At 42.8% G+C, this 18,762-nt stretch overlaps 1 protein-coding gene across 2 annotated transcripts in view; it reads left to right on the top strand.

The window, feature by feature from the left end:
* tmtc1 (transmembrane O-mannosyltransferase targeting cadherins 1) overlaps positions 1-18,762 on the top strand; it is a 182,695-nt gene that overhangs the window by 78,238 nt on the left and 85,695 nt on the right. For both annotated transcript variants that reach the window (XM_078568505.1, XM_078568506.1), the window contains 2 exons: positions 3,224-3,327; positions 8,815-9,004. In XM_078568505.1, the coding sequence (XP_078424631.1) occupies positions 3,224-3,327; positions 8,815-9,004 (294 nt within the window). The remainder of the gene's footprint in view (positions 1-3,223; positions 3,328-8,814; positions 9,005-18,762) is intronic.

Below are 18,762 nucleotides of genomic sequence, written 5' to 3'. Positions count from 1 at the left end.
TCGGCTGTAAACAAAGACAATGTTCTCCTTCCTGACCCAGGATACTGAGGCCATTTATAATTCCTCTAACTGCTGTCAGTTAAGACTTGCTATCTCGACATAGCCCTAGGTTAAATCTGTGACCATCCGTTCCTCTTATGTAAGAAAATCTCCCAGTGGTCTGTGAATAATTATGTAGACAACAGGTGCACCCGGAAGCTTTGTTCTTCGGCCTGAAGATGGACCTAACCTTTCAGCTCAGTGAATTTACTTTCATCACAGTCTGCCAGTCAACCTCAAAATTAATTAAGTTTGAGAAAACATGAAGGACTTAAACTTTCATCAGAATTTTAAACCACCAGGCCTGCTGCTATGCCTTTAGTCAGAGCACTGAGAAATGTAGAAGACCACAATGAAAGAAAGACTTGTACTTCTATCATACCCTTCTGAACCCTCAGGACTACTTTAAGGCGAATGAAGTACTCTTTGAAGTGGAAAAATGGCAGCCAATTTGCACACAGCAAGGCTCCACAATCAATGTAAAAATGACTGGACAATCTATTTGGTTGAGGGATAAATGTTGGCCAAGACACCCTGTTCTTCTTGGAAGATTAGCATGGGATCTTTAATGTCCAGCTGAGGGGCAGCTGAAAGACGACACCTCAAACGCTGCAGCATGGAAAGGTCAGCCTAGATTTTGTGCTCAGTCTCTTGAGCTCGTAATCTTCCGATTCAGAAGCGGGACTGCGAAAACTGAGCTGCGACTAGAGGCTGAGGGTATGGAGGGTGGAATAACCATGAGCTAGGACAAAGTGAGGAGAAAGCTCTGTGCCTCCAATTCTGCAATCTGTAAATTTTCCTGTGTCTTGGGGGCCACATTGAGGGTGCGCGTAGTCCTCTGAATGGGTTACAAACGAACTTTAATGAGATAGAGCTTTCAATTCCCTGTGTCCTCTCCACTTCTCACTTGGTGCACAGCTTATCTAATCAAAATGGACATCTCTTAGCTCCCATGCTGTTCCGTAACAAACTTCCATGCTGAAACCTGAGGCTGACAGGATTTATTCTTCATTTATTCTGATTAGATTTTGCCGCACTTTTCAGCTTCACAGAATGTTTACAGCACAGAAGGAAGCCATTTGGCCTATAGTATCTGCACTGGCTCTAAGAGCAATTTATCTAATTATATAACTTTAGTTATATATTTTTATCTTTCCCCACCCCATACTTCACTTACAGGGAAACAGCATAAAATCATTGAAGCTCTAAAAAAATCTTCATGGCTGAACAATTGATTTTTTAAATCCTGTCCTACTGCAATTACTTTTTAAAAAAATGACAAGGGGATTGCTGTAGCCTATGTTAACTCTGCTCTGAATAACAGGCCACTGTTAAAGTAGCTTGCATAACAACAATTAATCAGAGCCATGACATCAAGAGGTTGAGTAGACAAGAGAGCAATTCCACTGCATGGAGGGACTGTGGAATGTGAAGTGACAGGAACCAGTCACGCAGACAGCTCCTGGCAAGATTACATTCCCTACTCACCTGCTGTCACCTGGCAGCACCAGTACCCCAGCTGGGGCTCCACTGGCACCCTGGCCTTGGTCCACTTCCTCTGTGATCATGAAACTAGCCCTTAAACGTTTAATAGGTGGATATCCATTTACCAAATCAGGCAGCGGAAGACATTCTGTGAATCACAACTGTTTTATTGTTAAACTATAGTTCAGTACAAATACCAGTTTCCACTCTTCCCTCCTGGATCCTCTCCCCGTCCAGAAGCAAAACCACCTACTGGGGGAAACCCCAGCTCTTACGTACAGGTTTCAATTGGCATCATCTGCTCTTAATTTACCCTGAAGCTTGTCCTGGTTTACTCTTAAAGGGACCTGAATATCTAATATTGTCATTAAGGACCATTTCCATCGTGTTACCTTACAATGAACCAGAATGTCTGTGGGAATAACATACCCATACCAAATAACATAGACATGTTAGAGGGTTCAGCACATTTGTGTTAAATTTCTGCTGTCACTATTTTGACCTAATCATAATCTCTTGTGTGTTGTTGAGTCAAAATAGAATTAAACACCTAAGCACTGATCAGGGGGAAAAAAACTTGTGGGGGGTTTATTTTGTACAAAAACGGAAGACTTAGAACATAAGAATATAAGAAAGAGGAGTAGCAGTAGACCAACTCCTAGAAAGATCATGACTGATTTCCATCAACTCCACTTTCCTCCATTATTCTCACTTGGTGCACAGCTTATCTAATCAAAATGGACATCTCTTAGCTCCCTTGCTGTTCAGTAACAAACTTCCATGCTGAAACCAGTGGCTGGCAGGATTTATTCTTCCTTTATTCTAATTAGATTTTGCTGCATCGTTCAACTTCACAGAATCACAGAAAATCCCTCAATTCCCTTTGTGTCAAAAAATCTATCGATCTCAGACTTGAATATTCTCAACAATTGAGCATCCACAACCATCTGTGCTGAAGAATTCCAAAGATTCACAACCCTCTGTGAAGAAATTTCTAATCTCAGTCCTAAATGGCAGGTCCCTAACCATGGGACTAGAATCCAGATTCCAGGCTTCCCAATCTGAGGAAAATGTCTCTCAGCATCCACCCTGTCATGCCCGCGAAGAATTTTATACGTTTCAGTGAGATCACCTTTCATTCTTAATCTAAACTCTAGAGAATATACACCCATTCTACTCAATACTTCCTCATTGGACAGCCCTCTCTCATCCCAGGAATCATTCTTGCATTTAGGTAGTGCTGTTCACAAATTCAGGAAGTTCCAAAGTGCTTTTTACAATCAATGAAGTGCTTTTGAAGTCACAGTTGTAACATATGAAACGTAGCAGCCAGTTTGCATGCAGCCAACTCCCACAAACAGGGATGTGATAATGCTCAGATAATCTGTTTTCTCATGATTAGTTGAGAGATAACTGCTTGCCGCATCACTGTGAAGAATCCTTCAGTGTTCAGAATCATGCCACACCCTCCATACTGCACTGGAGAGTCAGCCTTAACTTTTGTGCTCAAGTCCTGGAGTAGGACTTGAACCCACAACCTTCTGACTCAGATGCAAGAGTGCTACCAACTGACCCGTGGCTGACAGTTACATCATTTTGTAGACCTTTGAAAATTAAGGTGTATGCTATTTATGTTGTGCTCGTTGACAGTGTGCCACCTGATGCTGGTTCTGACCATTAATTCTGTCTTTCTTTCTAGGTTCTTCTCATCTTGTTTTTCCGAGTGTGGATCATGGCAGGCTCCATGCCCAACTTCTCAGAGCAGGACAACCCGGCTTCATTCTCCCCTTACTTCCTCACTAGGTACAATGCTGTCAGAAGTCCCACCACCTTCAAGGCCCCAGCTTCTCTTAAAATTACACTTTGAAGGTTTAAATCCTTAAGGTTCTTTTCCTTCTCTCTCCTGAGTCAGCCTCACAACTGAATCAGGGAGCCGTTCAGTGCAGCAAGTTGGGCACCGTGTTTTCATTGGTGGGCTTTGGCTCAGGCTGTTGGGATGGTAGTCTCTGGCTATACGGGCTGCATAGTGAACTATTAGACCCCAACTGATGTTCCAACTGTGATCAATTATCTCTGCCCATAGTGGAAGCTGAACCTGTGGCCCCTGCCCTTTGTGATGCAACACATGGTGGATCTTCTCCGTAGGCCACTGAATAATCTCGTTTTAGAAGGGGCAATGCCAGTATCAGAACTCATTCAGATTTTCTTTCCATTTAAGTTGGGCGGGTGGTTTAATGGGCATGAGATATTCCCTGCCCAGTTTTCCTTTCTGCGTTTCACTTCAGAGATGCTTTACAGCCAAGATGGTAAAGGCAAAAATCTACCTCCAAATGTCAATTTATTATTTTTTGTACCGTTTCTCTATCTGCCCGTTTCCTCCACTCTCCATTTCCTCTTCTTAAAATGTTGAATTGCTGGTGATGATTCCAACAGGCTCTAATATTTTTGTTGGGTGGCACAGACGCAATGGGCTGAATAGCTTCCTTCTGTGCCATACATTTTCTATGTTTCTATGTAATTGTCTCGTCCTTCGCCCATGCGTGAGCTGAGATGGCAAGTCCCAGCAAGTGGTTTGATTGCAGGTAGATCACATTAACATTTGTCCCCCAACCCCATCTAAACAGCCATAAGCTTCTGGGAAGGATCACTAAGTGGGGCTCAGGGGAAAGAACCTGGATTGATCTCCCTCTTCCCTCAACCATGTAACGTTTGTATCTCGAGGAACTTCAGCTCGGAGCTGTTGAGCTGGAGTTTGAGGTGCAGACATTATGGCTGCATCCGAGAGGGGAGGAATTACCTGGACATTCTGACCCGGGGGCAGTCATACCTCATGGTTTAGCTAGTGGTACTGTTCTGATTAGTGTTCAGGGACAGCAGATGTGACTGTGAGTTAGGCAGGTAGGGGGACTGCAAAACAAAAACAGAATTACCTGGAAAAACTCAGGTCTGGCAGCATCGGCGGTGAAGAAAAGAGTTGACGTTTTGAGTCCTCATGACCCTTCAACAGAACTGAGTAATATTAGGAGAGGGGTGAAATATAAGCTGGTTTAAGGTTGGGGGGGTAGGGGGAGAGAAGTTGGGGGGGTGGGGTGGTTGTAGGGACAAGCAAGCAGTGATAGGAGCAGATAATCAAAAGATGTCACAGACAAAGGAACAAAGAGGTGTTGAAGGTGGTGATATTATCTAAACGAATGTGCTAATTAAGAATGGATGGCAGGACACTCAAGGTACAGCGTTAGTCAGGGTGGGGTGGAAAGACTGACAGGGCATTGCAGGTATAGATTTAAAAATAATGGAAATAGGTGGGACTGCAAGCCCATTGCTGGAGGAGCCTCAGCCTTTGCCTTTACCTACCAGTACGATGTGCCCCTCTGTGGAAGTAATCATATTCACATTGAGTTTGGAGAATGATTTAGTTAAATATGAAACTAGGGTCTTAAATCTGAACAAGCAATCACAGATATGAGGGCCATTTGATTAAGGTAATTGGGAAATTAGATTAAAAGATATGGCGGTAGATATGTAATGGCGAGCATTTTTAAAGAATTAATTCATAATTAGCAGCAAGCATGCATTTCCTTAAGGAAGAAAAATCCCACAGGAAAAGTGGTCCAACAGTGGCTAATGAGAAGTTAAGGTGGAGGCTTACAATGATGTCAGCAAAAGTAGTAAGCCTGAGGACTGGGAGGATTTTGGAATTCAGCAAAGGATGATCAAAATACTGATGAAGATAGAGAAAAGAGAAAATGAGAGTAAACTATCCAGAAATAAAAACAGATTGTAAAAGTTGCTGTACGTATGTTAAAAGGAAGACATTAAACAAATGTAAATGCAGGCCACCCACAGGCAGAGGAGAAATTATAATGGGAAAAAGGAAATGGTAGAGACATTAAAGGAATACTTTATATCGTCTTCAGGGCAGAAGATAACTAAAACATTTCAGAAATAGTAGGGAACCACAGGTCTATTGCGAATGAGGAATTCAATGAAATTAGTATCAGTAAAGACTAAGTACAAGAGAAATTAGTGGAACTAAATGTCGACAGAACTCCTGGACCTGATGACCTGCATCCTGGGATTTTAAGAGGTGGCTGCAGAAATAGTGGATGCATTGGTTCTTCGTTTCTAACATCCCTGAGATGAACCATCCACGTGGATTGGAAGGTAGAAAACATAACCCTGCTTTTCAAGAATGGAGGGAGAGTGTAGGCTATAAATGTTCCGATGCAAGGTCATGTAGTTGAAACATTAACTTTGCCTCTCTCTCCACAGATGTTGCCAGACCTGCTGAGTATTTCCAGCATTTTCTGTTTTTCTTTCAGATTTCCAGGAAATGCAGTATTTTGCTGTCATATTTTGTGAGTGTATTGATTAATTAGCCTGATATCAAGACAAGGGATACTGCTAGAATCTAATGTAGTGAGATTTTGAGGATTCAAACTCGGATGACACAAAATCCTGCTTGTGTTGATCAACCATTCCCGGCAGAATAGCAAAATCCATAGAAGAATGCTCGTGATTAGCCGAAATTCCACAGTGGTCAATTTGGTTTAGCCAAACTCTTGTTTGGTGCTGGCAAGAAAAATAACCCTTCGCAAAAGAGGCACGAGCAAGCCAGCCTCTTCTGCTGGGGTCATGTGACTGCACCGACCAGTCACAGCGGAGTGGTTAGACCTCGGTGTGCTGGACAAGCCATCATTTTGCATTGAGGTTTCTCTGTGAAGTGACGTGCAAAGTATGCCTGTATGGCGAAACCTGCGGGAAAGTTAAAAGTTGTCGATTCGAGAGAAGGTGATGCTGATGCTGATGGAGCAAATAGAAAACCATAGCATGACGTGGAAAGCGAACATTGCCAAAGAGTGGGAGATTCCTCCATCAAGTTTGTCGATATCTTGGAATAGTTCAACAAACAGGCATCCTCTCCAGCGAAGAAGAGGACGAGAATAGTCGCCTATCCTGACATCCAAGTAGCTATGCTGACATGGCTCAAGGCAGCCTGAGCAGTGAACATACCTATCTTGCGTTTGTAGGCAGACTGGGTTACATAGAGATGCATTCATGTGGAAAATTGGGCCTCCTTGGCTATCGCAAAGCTCTGCTTAACCAGAATTTCAAGGCGTTTCCCCTGGGATTTGATGCATTGAGAGTTTACTGTAATAAGGATAAAAGTAATGTATTCAAGTTTGCTGAGAGTACAAATTTAAGTGAGAAAGAAAATTGTGAGAAGGACACAAAGAGGCAGCAAAGGGACATAGCCAGGTTAAGTGAGGTAGCAAGGATGTGGCTGATGGAGAACAATGTGGAGAAGAGTTCAGTTATCTACTTGGGAGAAAAAAAATAGAGGGGTAAAATATCTTAAATTTTGAGACATTGAGAGGGACCTGGGTGTCCTTGTACATGAATCACAACTTAAGATGCAACCATTTAGGAACACATGCTATGACAGCCTTTGTTACAAAGGGATTGGAGTGTAAGAGTAAAGAATTCTTATGACAGTTATACAGGGTATCCGTGAGGCCACACTTGGTGTACTGTGTGCAGTTCTGGTCTCCTTATTGAAGGAAGGATATCCTTGCCTCAGAGGCAGTGCAGTAAAGATTCACTAGATTAATTACTGAGATGAGAGGCCTCTTCAATGAAACGTGATTGAAGAGCTATATTTCTAAAAATTCTTTCATGGGATATGGGCATCCCTGGCTAGGCCAGCATTTACTGCCCATCCCTAATTGAACTGCTGCAGTCCCTGTGGTGTAAGTCCACTCACAGTATGTTTTGGAAGGGAGTTCCAGAATTTTGACCCAGTGACAGTGAAGGAATGGTGATATTGTTCCAAGTCAGGATGGTGAGCGACTTGGAGGGGAACTTGCAGGTGGTGGTGTTCCTATTTGTCTGCTGGCCTTGTCCTTCTAGATTGTAGAGGTCGCAGATTTTGAAGGTTTTGTCGAAAGAGCCTTGGTGAGTTATTGCAGTTGAAGGGTCTATGGCGCTTGAAGGTTGGTGACTTGGCTGGCTTCAGGCTGAACTCAGTGATTCTTCTGGGTTTGCTGAAAAGGTGATTCAAAGATGTAGACCAGTGAATTATCTGTTCTTTCAAAGATAGCAACTGCTGGGTTGAGCTGTTCTTAAAATCTCAATCTGCGCCACATAGAGGTTAAAAAAAACAGCACAATGTGTTTAGAACTTACAAGTTATATGGAGAGAGAGACCCATACAGGGGATCTTGCTTCTTCAGTGTCTCATTTGTTTGTGCTGGTCTGCAGAGAAAGCAGGTGCTTACACACACAAAGGATTAGCTGGTTTGTCACATGACCCTCTCTCTCTAATGCCCAGTGACCCAAATATGGTTATGGTGTAGCGTATTATAGTGTATTCCAGGTGCATGGCCGACATGATTACTGGACAAGTTCCTTGCACAGCCAGAGTCCCATTGTCCAAGTGATTATGTCTAATGGCTTGACTCCACCCAGTTGAGTTACCAGGTGATTGTGTGGATGCTTTGCTAATGGGGTTAGAAGGTAGCCTCCATTCATACTCCTTCAAGGCAATTGTTCATGATGAGGCTTTGCAGACAGATTGCCTCCCTTTCAGTGGCTTTGGAATATAAAAGGTACAGTATGCAAATGTGCAGCTATCTTTAACTGTGATTTCAAGTCATTGGAATGTGCCTTTAGTGTTTTTTTTATACGATTAGTGGTTTCTAGTCAGTAAATTCATAAAATCATTTTTTATGAAGCAGGGCTTCATAATATCTTGAATGGTGGAAGGGTCGAATGGCCTACTCCTGCTCCTATTTGTAATGCCCAAGGCCAGCTGTAGCATCCTTACCACTGCTTCGGGTGAGCTCTCGGCCAGCAATTTAACCTTGGAGCTTTCACTTCTGCAAAACCCCTCACTGAATAGTTGTGCAGCCTTGATTTATTATATAGTTGACTTCCCTCTGAGTTAAAAGGTTGTTTATTAAATCCCAACTCCACATAATCCAGGCTGACACTCCATCCAGTACTAAGGAAGTGCTGCACTGTTGGAGGTGCCATCTTTTGGATGACACATTAACCATCGCTCGGCATGATTTTGAAGAAGAGCAGGGAGTTCTCCCAGTGTCCTGACCAATAGTTAACCCTTGAACAACACCACTAAAACAGATTACATTGTTGTTTGTGGGATCTTGCAATGCGCAAGTTGGCTGCTTCGATCCCTACGTTATAACAGTGACTACACATCAAACACATTCCCTTTGCTGTGAAATGCTTTGTGATAAATGCAAATTCTTTCTCTTTGTTTATGCTGCAGATTTCTTACATACTCCTACCTGCTGACCTTCAATGCCTGGCTACTGTTGGCACCAATGACCCTCTGCTACGACTGGCAAGTGGGGAGTATCCCGCTGGTGGAGTCTTTGTGGGACGTGCGGAATGTGGCAACAGCAGTGTTTGGTCTTGGCATGGTCCTGTTGACTTGGAACTGTCTACTGTCTGTACAGGTATGTGCAAAAAGGCCTGAGGGTTCAGGTCAAACCATTCAGAAGTTTCTTTTAATTGTGGATTTCTTGCACAGTCTATTTTCACATGAGGAAAACTAAACCCATCAGTATTCTCTATTCATTTTCTTTTCATTCATGGAATGTGGACGTTAATGGCAAGGCCAGCAATTACAGTAAAATCTCAATGAGTCGAATCTCAGGGGATCCACCTCCAAGTTCATGTTAAGTGGAGCTTCATGAAAGCCAACATGAATGAGTCTCAATGCAATCCGATAGGCCTACAAATGCAGCCTGCGTCAAAACAGCAGACTCAAGTGCCAAATGAAGAGACAGTAATGCAGTAAGTGTGTGAAAAAGTCCTTATGCAATCTGCTCACACCTTACAACGACCTGACCTTGAAAAAGGCCAGGGACTTGCATTGAAAATGGCCGGGAGTTAGCTCCGGAAAAGCTCGGTAATCTTTTTCTGCTTAGTGTGCTGTTTCCAGATGTGCGAGATACAGTCCACCATATCAATGCAGTCAAACATGCTTTCAGTGTTTCTGTGCTGCAGTGCAAAATCCCAGAGCATCTCTGTGGCATTGGCTGGGGAAATAGGCGGGCAAAGGGGAGGGCATTCATCAGACTCTTCTGGGGTCATTGGTCTTCTTGGTTGGAGAACATACTGCATCTACGATAGCATCCTCTGTCAGTTATGGTGTGCAGCGTACAGTGTCGTCCGCCTCCACGTAAGTTTCCCTAGTTGTGTCTGCTGAAATTTCCATGCTGGCCTCTCAACAGCCAAGTGAAAAGTGCCTCACCACCAGGTTAGTTGTCCTCACCCTGCTCCTCCCCATTTTCGATGTTTTGTGCAGTCATAACCAGTTTGAACCCAGTGTGGTGGAAACAGTTGGCAATTGTAGCTTACATCACCACCCTTCATGCCTTTTTCATCATCAACATGGTCTCTAGTACAGTTGGATTGATCTCCTGCTTCTTATTGATGACCTGAGAGATCAGCTGCTGTCGGTATTGGGTTTTCAGCTTCCTAATCACCCCCCTGATCCATTGGCTGGAGCTTGGCTGTGGTGTTGGGAGGCAAGATCATCAGCTTGCCGCTCTTGAGGCCAGTGATGACAGGATGCGAAGAGCAGTTATCTGTAATGATAACAATCTTCCTTTTCTTTCATTGATCTTTCATTTGTCCATTTTCTTGATCCACCCCTCAGAAAATGCTGGGGGTTATCCAGGGGTTTTGTTAGTGTAACAATTGAAGGTATAACCTTTTCTACTGCTTATTAGGGGTCACATGATTGTTCTTGACGAATGAGCCTTAAGCGTGGGTAATCTGGGGGAGGGCGGAGCTTTCTAGTCATGTATCTGGTTCAAGCATGTAGCTTCTAAAAGAGCTCTGTATTAAAGTTATCTGTTTCAAGTGGAAACCTGTCCGGTAAGTCAAGTCATTACATTTGGCGACGAGGGTAAAATACCTCTGGCGCTGAACCTCACCTTGTGAATGTGAATACATCAGTTCTTAAGGGAAAAAAGAGAAGTATACTCACCAGTCATGCTACTCTTCGGCAAAATTGACCCTTATGACAGGTCCATGGAAGACCGGAGCCAGTATGTAGAGTGCCCTGGTTTTTATTTCATGGCAAATGAATTAACCACGGAGGAGAAGCAGAAAGCTATTCATTTGAGTGTCTGTGGTAGCAAGACATATAACCTCATCCGCAGTCTGATAGCCCTGAACACGCCCAATTCTCAATCTTTTAACGAATTGGTAGATCTCGTGAAGGCACATTTTCAGCCAAAGCCAACGGTAATAATGCAGAGGTTTAAGTTTAACTTAACTTGAAACTCCAGACTAATGACCTGGGAGAGTCCATCGCAACCTATATAGTGGAGTTGAAGCAGTTGACTGAGCATTACATCTTTTGAGATACACTCAATGATATGTTGCAGGACCGGTTAGTTTGTGTCATTCATGATGACGCCATACAGTGCCATTTACTTGCAGAAGTCAACCTCGATTTGAAGCCCGCCATGGAAATAGCACTGACCATGGGAAGTGCTGTGAGGGACTCGCAGGCTTTACAGAATGTGCAACATGGCGCCGTTCTTCAGTTGGGGCGGGAACCTACCGCCGGGGGTGGTGTGAAAACCAGAGGCACAGCAGTGAAGCGAAAGACGGTCTCTGCTGCTTGAAAAACATAAAGACCTAGTGGAAGCATTTCAGCAGTGACTCCGAAGTTAATCTGTTACAGATTTGGGGTAACCACGTACCGGACACCTGCACATTCAAAGAGGCAGAATACCATTACTGCCACAAGAAAGGGCACTTAATAAATCAATGCAGGGCAAAATCGAGACTGCCCATAAGACAGAAGACCAAAATGATTGAAGTGAATAATATATCAGAACCTGAAGCTGCCGATACCGATATCTATCCCCTGTACAATGTCAAAGCAGAAAAACTGAACTAATAACCAATACCCTTCAAGTGAATGGGAAGCCACTAGTAATGGAGGCAGATACAGGAGACTCAACCACAGCGGTGGGAGAGCACACGTTTAAAAACCTAAATGAAGGTACCCAGCCACTGACCCAGGAGCAAAGCATGGCTCAATTGAAGACATACACTGGAGAGTCCATACAGGTGAAGGGTATCGCCACCATACCTGTGTCCTATAGGCAATAGACAGCCGAGCTTCCAGCGATCATAGTGACAGGTGAAGGACCTAGTCTTCTGGATCACAACTGGTTACAAAACATTAAGTTCAACTGGTCAGAAATATCTCAAGTGAGAACAGGAGGAATTCCTGAGGAGTTAAGAGAATATGACAGTATATTTTGGAATGAGTTAGGAGAATCGAAGGACCATCACAGAATGCAAGGATCTTTCAGGTCAGAGTTGGTTCCACTAGAAAATCATGAGAAACAAAATGAATTTAGTGCCACTATGAACGAACTGAGGAAAGAGTGGGCAGAGAAGACTCAACAATGTTCAATGTTCCTGGAGGAAGCCAAGAGATACAAGAAGGACACAAAAGAGCTGAAGAATCAGCTGAATGAAACAAAAAAGGCATTAGAAGGAAACGTCGTGGAACTTTCCAAGTGGGTAATGAAACCATGGGTAGCTCAAGCACGGAACAGAACCAAGTTAAGATTTCACCAGAGAGAAATTTGGCCGACTGTGAAATCAAAATGAAGGATGAGACAAAACCCTGTGGCAAACAGAAAAAGAAAAGATAGAAATCAAATCCGAAAGGCCAATCGGCTGTGTCTCCAGAACCCTTGCTGTACTGAGAAAGGTTATTCACAACTGGAAAAGGAAATATTAATGATATTTGGAGTGAAGAAATTCCACCAGTATCTGCATAGACGACATTTCACCATTTGTCAGACCATAAACTATTAATGGGTTTATTCAGCCATTCCACTGATAGCCCCAGCAAGAATTCAACATTGGGCTTTGATATTATCTGTGTATGAGTATACCTTTATGCACCATCCTGGTGTGCATATTACAATTATGGACACACTCAGTCGTCTCCCGTTACCAGATAGCATTGTACATGCTCCACTATCACAAGAAGTTGTGCTTGTGCTGAATTTCTTGGATTCTTCGCCTGTGTGTGAGAAGCAAATAAAGAATTGGATGAACAGAGATCCAATTTTGCCAAAAGTCCCAGACCTTGTATTGCAAGGATAGTTGAATTCACCAGTGTCTGAAGAGATGAGACTATTCCATGCCCATAAAACAGAGTTAAGTTGTCAAGATGAATCTTTTTGTGGGGATCAAGAGTCGTCATCCCTTTGCAAGGAAGAGAACCACTCTTGACAGGGCTTCATAGTGCGCATCCAGGCATTTCGAAGATGAAGATGTTTGCGCGAAGCTATGTATGGTGGGCAGGCATTGACAGTGACATTGAAAGCATGGTCAAGCACTGTCTCCAGCATCAGCAACAACAGAAGTTGCCCGTTTCAGCTCCACTGCATCCCTGTGGCCTGATCGACCTTGGGTTAGACTACATATTGATTATATAAATCCATTTTTAGGGACCGTGTTTTTATTGATCGTCGATGCGCATTCTAAGTAGATGGATGTGTACGAAGTTAGATCACTGGTATCAAGTGCAACTATTGAAAAGCTGTGCCAATGTTTTAGTATACATGGCCTACCAGGAGTCATTGTTTTGGATAATAGTGCAGTCTTCTCTCGTATAGTATTTCAGAGGTTCATGAGTTTAAATGAAATTAAACAGATTAAAACAGCACCATATCATCCCTCATCAAATGAGTTGGCTGAAAGAGCTGTGCAAACTTTCAAATCAGGGATGAAGAGGTTATCCGAAAGTACTCTAGAAACTTGACTTTCCCACTTTATTCTCAATTATCACACGACTCCTTATTCAACTTCAGCGCTGTCTGAATTATTGATGGAACACCGCCTTCACACAAGGCTAAGTCTGGTGTTTCCAAGCTTAGATGGGAAAGTAGAGAAAAATCAGAGTAATCAAAAATTGAATCACGATATTCATAGCAAAGCTTGAAGATTTACTGTAGGAGATACAGTGTTCGTGCAGAATTTTGGAAATGGACCATGTTGGGTTCCTGGTATAATTGTCTCTGAAACTTGCCCCTTGTCATTCCAAGTAGGAGTGGAAGACTGAATTGTTCAAAAACATGTAGATCAACTAAGGAGTAGAGAGTCATTCCAACAACCAACTTTTCCATCTGTGATTAATGTCGAACCTTTAATCCCTGAGGTGACAGTTGGACCTAGAATAGACATACCTGATGTCTCTGTTGAATTGCCTGGCCCTGAACTGCCACTTTCTAATGATGTACCTGGTGCTGCAGCTCCTGATCATGTCGATCCAGTGGGAGAACCTCAAGTGGTAGAGCTACGCAACTCTAACCGAATTAGAAAACCACCTCAGAGACTTGATCTTCAATCACCTGACCTGTTTGTGTGTATATATGTAAATGTTGTGGATTAAAATGTTCTTTGTAAATAGGAAACATTAAAAAAAACTGAAGGGAGAGGAAATGTAGTGATTGAAGGTATAACCTTTCCCACTGCCTATTAGAGGTCACATGATTGTTTTTGACGAATGAGCCCTGAGCGCAAGTAATCTGGGGGGCAGAGCTTTCTAGTCATAGACCTGTAATAAAGTTATCTGTTTCAAGTAGAAACCTGTCCGGCACGTCAAACCATTACAGGTAGCCTCGTACTATGTGGGTAGGGATTCGACATTCACAGAGCAATGTGGCTTCTTGGACATTCCTGTCATAAGAAGTGGCAGCTTTTTGCTGCCATCAGTGTTGGCACAGATCATAGCCGTGACATGTTCCTTGCTCCACTTTTCACCGTTACATGTTTTACATTTAAACGCCAAAGAGTGGTCTGGCAAAAGATGGTAAAACAGTTCGGTTTCGTCCACATTAAAAATGTCTCTAGGTGCATGCTTGTTCAAGATATGGTCGAGACCATTTTGGAGCCAGTCACCTGTCACTGCTGTCATACCCACTGCACCCTCACCACTTACTGCACAGAAGCCTTGTCTTGAATCGGTCCAGCCCTCCATTGCTGCAGGTGAACTCCATGTGGGCCAGCTTCTCTGCCGCGGTGACTCCATTTTCCTTCAGGATTGGGCCAGAGATGGGAGCGTTCTCTGCTGCCTTCAACTATGTTAGCAGAGCTTCTTCGACATTGGGTTATGCAGCCGTTCTCATTCTCTTCCTTGCTTGAGAGAATGCCTGGGTGGAATTTTACGCCAGTGGGATTTTACAGTGCCGCCGAAGTCAATGGAGTTTAGAATGGCTCGCCACATTTTACAGCCCTGTCACCTCCACGATGAGGCAATAAAATTCTAGCCCCTGTTTTTTGAACTGTTCTAAGGTGTTTGCCAGAATGGTGGACAAACTTGATGCAAAGTCCGCCTTCCAATTCATACCATAGTTTTCCACTTGCTCTACCAACTTCACCTTCTCTCTGATCAATAACATTTTTAACTTTCTCACAGGTCTAACCATACTCACAGGCTTTGCGCGCCCTTTCACAGGGAGATTGAACTAGGGATGGGTAATACATGCTGGCCCACATCCCATGAATGAGTAAAAAAACCATTTTCTCCTAAAACAAACCCCACGAACCAGTTGGGTTTTATTACAATTCAACAGTTTTCTGATCACTCTTTCTGATACCAGTTTATTTAAATTTTTGGATTATTTTTGAATTGAATTTTTGAATTGAATTCTACTTCTGAAATAACCATTGCAGGATCTATACTCACATTCTCTAGGATACTAGTCTGGCCTTCTGGATTATTAGTCCAATAACATAACCACTGGACTAGCATAATCCCTGAGTGCTCAAACTTCAGCTACAAATGCAGACTTGGCATGCTACCCACAAGGCTATAAGGTAGCAGCAATCAAAATATGATTGAATTTTACATTCAATTTGAGGGAGAGAAGAGTGGGTCCAAGATTAGCATTTTGAACTTAAATAAGGGCAATTATGAGGGCATGAAAGCAGAGCTAGCTAAAGTGAGCTGGCAAATGAGGTTACGGGATAGGTCAATAGAGGTACAGTGGCAGACATTTAAAGGGATATTTCAGAATAGATACATTCCAAATAGAAAGAAAAATTCCAAGGGGAGGACCCACCATCTGTAGTTAACTTAAAAAATTAAAGATGGCATCAAACTTCAACCTAGGGCCTTAAAAGAAGTGGCTAGTGAGATAGTTAATGGGTTGGTTTTAGTTTTCCAAAGTTCCTTCGATTCTGAGAAGGTTCCATTAGATTGGAAAATAGCAAATGTAACTCCTTTATTCAAAAAGGGAAGGAGACATAAGGCAGGAAACTATAGGCCAGCTAGCTTAACATCTATCACAGGGAAAATGAAGCTATTATTAAAGATGTTATGACAGGGCACTTAGAAACATTCAAGGCAATCATGCAGAGTCAACATGGTTTTGTGCAAGGGAAGTCATGTTTAACTAATTTACTGGGGTTGTTTGAAGGTGTCACATGTGCTGTGGATAAAGGGGAACCAGTGGATGTACTGTACTTAGATTTCCAGAGAGCATTTGATAAGGTGCCACATCAAATGTTATTGTGGAAAATAAAAGCTCATGGTGTAGGGGGTAACACATTGACATAGATAGAAGATTGGCTATCTAACGGGAAACAGAGTAAATGGGTCTTTTTCTGGTTGGCAGGATATAACGAGTGGTGTACCACAGGGATCAGTGCTGGGGCCTCAACTATTTACAATTTATATACATAACTTGAATGAAGGGACAGAAGGTATGGTTGCTAAATTTGCTGATGACACAAGGATAGGTAGGAAAGTAAGTTGTGAAGAAGACACAAGGAGGCTACAGAAGGAAATGGATAGTTTAAGTGACTGGGCAAAGATCTGGCATTTGGAGTATAATGTGGGAAAATGTGAAGTTGTCCATTTTGGCAAGAAGAATAAAAAAGAAACATATTATGTAAATGGTGAGGGATTGCAGAGCTTGGATATGCAGAGGGATTTGGGTGTCCTAGTGCATGAATCACAAAAGGCTAGTATGCAGGTACAGCAAGTAGTTAGGAAAGCTAGTAGATTGTTATCATTTATTGTGAGGGGAATTGAATTCAAAAGTAGGGAGGTTATGCTTCAGTGGACAGGACACTAGACAGATCACATCTGGAGTACTGTGTACAGTATTGGTCTCCTTATTTAAGGAAGGATGTAAATGTATTGGAAGCAGTTCAGAGAAGTTTTACTAAACTAATACCTGGAATGGGCAGGTTGTCTTATGAGGAAAGATTGGACATGCTAGGCTTGTAACTACTGGAGTTTAGAAGAGTAAGGGGTGACTAGATTGAAACATATAAGATCCTGAGGGGTCTTGAAAGGCTAGATTTGGTGAGGATGTTTCCTCTTGTGGGAGAACCTGGAACTAGGAGTCACTGTTTAAAAATAAGGGGTTGCCCATTTAAGACAGGGATGAGGAGAAATGTTTTCTCAGAGGGCAGTGAGTCTTTGGAACGCTCTTCTTTAAAAGGCAGTGGAAGAAGAGTCTTTGAATATATTTAAGGCAGAGCTAGATAGATAAACAAGGGAGTGAAAGGTTATCAGCAGGGAGGCGGGAGGTTACAATCAGATCAGCCATGATCTTGTTGAATGGTAGAGCAGGCTCGAGGGGCTGAATGGCCTACCCCTGCTCCTGATTAATATGTTTGTATGTACTGAGAGAACATTGTTTGGCATCATCGCTCTCAAATGTTTTTTTTTGGTTGCACTTTATGCTGCAGTCATTGCATGAATAGTTTACGTTGACTTGAAAAATAGATGAGTCCCATTGCACTGTGCATGAACCTTTTAGATGCATTTAAGATCTCAGCTCAAGTTCTGTGGCTAATGTGCAATTACCATAGCTTGTGCAGTTGTTGCCTTGGGCAGAATAGGATGAAAGCATCTCAATTTTCTGACAGTTCTTTTGCCGCTGTTTAATTGTTAGTGGAAACTGCAAGTGGAAAACAATAAAGGAAATACATTTTGGCTCGGAAATCTGAGAAGAAAAAGTAATTTAATCTTAAAAGGGGAAAGGGAAATGTTTTTCCTGAAATGATCCCAATGATTATTTTCCAAATATGAATATAAAAGCAGACAGCTAGGTCACAAAGTCATCTTTAACGTTTATGATCTAACTCCTGGGGTTTACTACATTATTATACTGTTTCTAGATAGAAGTGATATTCTTGATGTTTAAAGCATTCACTGTTTGCAATTAATTTTGTTCTTTCTCTTGAATTTACCATTGTGTTTTATGGATGATGCACTATACAGCATTCTTTATTCTCTTCCATCTTCAGTAAACTTTGCTTCATCCAAAATGCCATTGCCATGTCCTGTCCCTCACCAAGCCCGACTTGCCCATCATTCATGTCCTCATTGACCTACATTGGATTTTGCTCCCACTGCCATTTTTTCCAATTTCAAATTTCCATCCTCATGATTAAATCACTTCATGGCCTCGCCCCTCTCTCTCTGCAATCTCCTTCAAACATCGTGCCTCCCCAAAATTTTCCATTCCTTTTATTTTGGCCCTTTTGAGTACCCCCAACTCCCTTCAACCCACCATTGGTAGCCGTGCCTTCAGCTAATGACCCCCATGCTTAGGGGTCATTTAGGCCCCCCTAAACCTCTTTACCTCTCCACCTCTCTATCCTTTAAGGCACTCCTTAAATCCCACCCATTTGATCAAGCTTTGGTCAGCCATCCTAATATCCCCTCGTGGTAATCTGAGGTGCAATACACCTTTAAGAGAATGTGAGCAGATTGACCACGTGACTGTATTACCCAATTGCTGTGTAGTGTGGGCTACAATGTTAATCAGTAGTTTAGAATAGGGCCTGGTTTGAGAAGCACATGTTGCGTTAGTGCCCTGTTACTTGTGTTAATAAACAGCACGCGCTTCATCTTATGTTGGTCTCTGCGTCTGCAGTATATTGTTTACCAACTCACTCACTGGTAGATAGGAGTGCAACCGTGTTCACTGAGCAAAGCTACTCAACAGAAGGAACATACCAACTGGCGACAAGGCAAAACACAACCAGTTGACAACGCCGAGGAAAGCCAGAAAAATTCCACTGAAGTGAATCAGCCATGCCTTGCAGGGCAATTGCAAGTACAGCCCTCATCATAGTCGCTGCAGGTATCTCCCTCCAGTGTGCCACAGTTTTGCCGTATCGAATTGCTTGGTCAGACTGCTGA

This window comes from Cetorhinus maximus, chromosome 22 (assembly GCF_964194155.1).
Source record: "Cetorhinus maximus chromosome 22, sCetMax3.hap1.1, whole genome shotgun sequence".
NCBI classification, from domain to species: domain Eukaryota; kingdom Metazoa; phylum Chordata; class Chondrichthyes; order Lamniformes; family Cetorhinidae; genus Cetorhinus; species Cetorhinus maximus.
Note: the sequence above shows the minus strand (reverse complement) of the source record. Positions and strands in the feature narration are given on the sequence as shown.